Here is a 5,000-nt window from a genome sequence, read left to right as displayed (position 1 = left end):
ATCCCCCTCTACACTGTCACCCATCAAACACTCCCAGGACAGGTACAGCACGGGGTTAGATACAGAGTAAATCCCCCTCTACACTGTCACCCATCAAACACCCCCAGGACAGGTACAGCACGGGGTTAGATACAGAGTAAATCCCCCTCTACACTGTCACCCATCAAACACTCCCAGGACAGGTACAGCACGGGGTTAGATACAGAGTAAAGCTCCCTCTACACTGTCCCCCATCAAACACTCCCAGGACAGGCACAGAACGGGGTTAGATACAGAGTAAAGCTCCCTCTACACTGTCCCCCATCAAACACTCCCAGGACAGGTACAGCACGGGGTTAGATACAGAGTAAAGCTCCCTCTACACTGTCCCCCATCAAACACTCCCAGGACAGGTACAGCACGGGGTTAGATACAGAGTAAAGCTCCCTCTACACTGTCCCCCATCAAACACTCCCAGGACAGGTACAGCACGGGGTTAGATACAGAGTAAAGCTCCCTCTACACTGTCCCCATCAAACACTCCCAGGACAGGTACAGCACGGGGTTAGATACAGAGTAAAGCTCCCTCTACACTGTCCCCATCAAACATTCCCAGGACAGGTACAGCACGGGGTTAGATACAGAGTCAAATCTCATGAGGGGAAGTTGGATATGGAATGAATCCGGTGTTTTTTTGCCCTCAGATCCCGGGACTACGGGGTTCCCGACGGAAGGCCAACTCGAGTCCTGAACCCCGGACCTCTTCGCGGTCCAGCGAGGACGCTCGATCGAGGGGTCGTATATCCCCTGGGGGAGTTAGCTCTTCAAGCAATGAGAGCAAGACGGAGCGAGGGAAGCCACCAATGAAGGTCAGAGGTCAGGGTGGAGGGGTGGGGGGTCAAGAGATCAAAGGTCGCGGGCGCCATGATGTTCCCCCTGGGGGGAAGGCTGCGCGGCGGTTACAGTGAGCTTACCCATTGGCCAACTGGTCGCTGCCGGGAAGGTCAGATTTGAGGAGGCGCAGGTCAGAGGTCACTCCGTCCCCTTGTCCTTCAAGAAGAGCACCCTGGGGTCAAAGCACTTCCTGGGTCAAGGGGTGAGGTCGGCCTTGGGTAGGGGTCGCGCCAGGGGTCAGTGGGACGAGAGTGCAAAGGTCGTGGTGTCGCGGCCCCAACCCTATCCCTGTAACCTCCTCCCTCCCCTACACCCCCTCCCTATCTCTGTAACCTCCTCCAGCCCCTACACCCCTCCCTATCTCTATAACCTCCTCCAGCCCCGTACACCCCCTCCCTATCTCTGTAACCTCCTCCAGCCCCTACACCCCCTCCCTATATCTGTAACCTCCTCCAGCCCCTACACCCCTCCCTATCTCTGTAACCTCCTCCAGACCCTACACCCCTCCCTATCTCTGTAACCTCCTCCAGCCCCTACACCCCTCCCTATCCCTGTAACCTCCTCCAGCCCCTACACCCCTCCCTATCTCTGTAACCTCCTCCAGCCCCTACACCGCTCCCTATCTCTGTAACCTCCTCCAGCCCCTACACCCCTCCCTATCTCTGTAACCTCCTCCAGCCCCTACACCGCTCCCTATCTCTGTAACCTCCTCCAGCCCCTACACCCCTCCCTATCTCTGTATCCTCCTCCAGCCCCGACACCCCTCCCTGTCTCTGTAACCTCCTCCAGCCGCTTACACCCCCTCCCTATCTCTGTAACCTCCACCCTTCCCTACACACCTCCCTATCTCTGTAACCTCCACCCTCCCCTACAACCCTCCCTATCCCTGTAACCGTCTCCAGCCCCCTACACCCCTCCCTGTCTCTGTAACCTCCTCCAGACCCCTACACCCCTCCCTATCCCTGTAACCTCCTCCAGCCCCTACACCCCCTCCCTATCCCTGTAACCTCCTCCAGCCCCTACACCCCCTCCTTATCTCTGTAACCTCCTCCAGCCCCCTACACCCCTCCCTATCTCTGTAACCTCCTCCAGCCTCCTACACCCCTCCCTATTTCTCTAACCTCCTCCAGACCCCCACACCCCTCCCTATCTCTGTAACCTCCTCCAGCCTCCTACACCCCTCCCTATTTCTGTAACCTCCTCCAGCCCCTACACCCCTCCCTATCGCTGTAACCTCCACCCTCCCCTACACCCCTCCCTATCGCTGTAACCTCCCCCCTCCCCTCCACCCCTCCCTATCTCTGTAACCTCCCCCCTCCCCTCCACCCCTCCCTATCTCTGTAACTTCCTCCAGCCCCTACACCCCCTCCCTATCTCTGTAACCTCCTCCAGCCCCTACACCACCCCCTATCTCTGTAACCTCCTCCCTCCCCTACACCCCTCCCTATCTCTGTAACCTCCTCCAACCCCCGACACTCCTCCCTATCTCTGTAACCCCCTCCAGCCCCCTACACGCCTCCCTATCTCTGTAACCCCCTCCAGCCCCCTACACCCCTCCCTATCTCTGTAACCTCCTCCAGCCCCTACACCCCTCCCTATCTCTGTAACCTCCTCCAGCCCCTACACCCCCTCCCTATCTCTGTAACCTCCTCCAGTCTCCTACACTCCCTCCCTATCTCTGTAACCTCCTCCAGCCCCTACACCCCCTCCCTATCTCTGTAACCTCCTCCAGTCTCCTACACCCCCTCCCTATCTCTGTAACACCCTCCAGCCCCTACATCCCCTCCCTATCTCTGTAACACCCTCCAGCCCCCTACACCCCTCCCTATCTCTGTAACCTCCTCCAGCCCCTACACCCCCTCCCTATCTCTGTAACCTCCTCCAGCCCCTACACCCCTCCCTATCTCTGTAACCTCCTCCAGCCCCTACACCCCCTCCCTATCTCTGTAACCTCCTCCAGCCCCTACACCCCCTCCCTATCTCTGTAACCTCCTCCAGCCCCTGACACCCCTCCCTATCTTGGCCAATCCACCCAACCTGCACATCACATGGTCGGGTGTTGGGGAGAGTTACAGAACAAAGAGATCTCGGGTACGGGTTCATGGCTCCTTGAAAATGCAGTCACAGGTGGTCAGAGTGGTGAAGAAGGCATTCGGCATGCTTGGTTTCATCGGTCAGAACATTGAATACAGGAGTTGGGACGTCTTGTTGAAGTTGTACAAGACATTGGTGAGGCCACACTTGGAATACTGTGCACAGTTCCGGTCACCCTATTATAGAGAGGATATTATTAAACTAGAAAGAGTGCAGAAAAGATTTACTAGGATGCTACCGGGACTTGATGGATTGAGTTATAAGGAGAGGCTGGATAGACTGGGACTTTTTTCTCTGGAGCGTAGGAGGCTGAGGGGTGATCTTATAGAGGTCTATAAAATAATGAGGGGCACAGATCAGCTAGATAGTCAATATATTTTCCCAAAGGTCGGGGAGTCTAAAACTAGAGGGCATCGGTTTAAGGTGAGAGGGGAGAGATACAAAAGTGTCCAGAGGGGCAATTCTTTCACACAGAGGGTGGTGAGTGTCTGGAACAAGCTGCCAGAGGCAGTAGTAGAGGCGGGTACAATTTTGTCTTTTAAAAAGCATTTAGACAGTTACATGGGTAAGATGGGTATAGAGGGATATGGGCCAAATGCGGGCAATTGGGATTAGCTTAGGGGTTTAAAATAAAAAAGGACGGCGTGGACAAGTTGGGCCGAAGGGCCTGTTTCCACGCTGTAAACCTCTATGACTTTATGACCTTTGGACACTAAGGGACAATTTAGCATGGCCAATCCACCCAACCTGCACATCTTTGGACACTAAGGGACAATTTAGCATGGCCAACCCACCCAACCTACACATCTTTGGACACCAAGGGACAATTTAGCATGGCCAATCCACCCAACCTACACATCTTTGGACACTAAGGGACAATTTAGCATGGCCAATCCACCCAACCTGCACATCTTTGGACACTAAGGGGCAATTTAGCATGGTCAATCCACCTAACCTGCACATCTTTGGACACTAAGGGACAATTTAGCATGGTCAATCCACCCAACCTGCACATCTTTGGACACTAAGGGACAAATTAGCATGGCCAATCCTCCCAACGTACACACCTTTGGACACTAAAGGGCAATTTAGCATGGCCAATCCACCCAACCTGCACATCTTTGGACACTAAGGGACAATTTAGCATGGCCAATCCACCCGACCTACACATCTTTGGACACTAAGGGGCAATTTAGCATGGCCAATCCACCCAACCCGCACATCTTTCAGACTGTGGGAGGAAACCGGAGCACCCGGAGGAAACCCACGCAGACACGGGGAGAAGGTGCAGACTCCGCACAGTCAGGGTTTGAGTTCTGTTGTTTGACAGGGCAGTAGCTGGCGACATTTCAAGATCTTAAAGAGATAATTGCAAAGCCCAGGAGAGAGAGAATTCAGGTCTCTGCGGGTTGAAAAATCACCGTCTCCTGTTCAAACATTGCAGGTGGAGGCATCGCTCGATCTGAACTTGGGAAAAGTCATCCGAGAGAGGATCCAAGCAGAGGATGAAAGGACAGATCGCGTCAATCGTAAGAAAATGAAGCTGCGGGTGAGTGTGACAGGGATTTACTATCTAACCCCGTGCTATACCTGTCCTGGGAGTGTTTGATGGGGGACAGTGTAGAGGGAGCTTTACTCTGTATCTAACCCCGTGCTGGCCCTGTCCTGGGAGTGTTTGATGGGGGACAGTGTAGAGGGAGCTTTACTCTGTATCTAACCCCGTGCTGTACCTGTCCTGGGAGTGTTTGATGGGGGACAGTGTAGAGGGAGCTTTACTCTGTATCTAACCCCGTGCTGTACCTGTCCTGGGAGTGTTTGATGGGGACAGTGTAGAGGGACCTTTACTCTGTATCTAACCCCGTGCTGTACCTGTCCTGGGAGTGTTTGATGGGGACAGTGTGGCGTGAGCTTTACTCTGTATCAAACCCCGTGCTGTACCTGTCCTGGGAGTGTTTGATGGGGACAGTGTAGAGGGAGCTTTACTCTGTATCTAACCCCGTGCTGTACCTGTCCTGGGAGTGTTTGATGGGGAC

At 54.4% G+C, this 5,000-nt stretch overlaps 1 protein-coding gene across 2 annotated transcripts in view; it reads left to right on the top strand.

Annotated features, from left to right (window-relative positions):
* Positions 1–5,000, top strand: part of LOC144490670 (uncharacterized) — a 10,135-nt gene that overhangs the window by 1,292 nt on the left and 3,843 nt on the right. For both annotated transcript variants that reach the window (XM_078208370.1, XM_078208369.1), the window contains exons 2-3: positions 684–848; positions 4,412–4,516. In XM_078208370.1, the coding sequence (XP_078064496.1) occupies positions 684–848; positions 4,412–4,516 (270 nt within the window). The remainder of the gene's footprint in view (positions 1–683; positions 849–4,411; positions 4,517–5,000) is intronic.

This window comes from Mustelus asterias, unplaced genomic scaffold (genome assembly GCF_964213995.1).
Source record: "Mustelus asterias unplaced genomic scaffold, sMusAst1.hap1.1 HAP1_SCAFFOLD_3579, whole genome shotgun sequence".
Lineage (NCBI taxonomy): Eukaryota > Metazoa > Chordata > Chondrichthyes > Carcharhiniformes > Triakidae > Mustelus > Mustelus asterias.
This window is presented reverse-complemented; position numbering and strand designations above follow the sequence as displayed.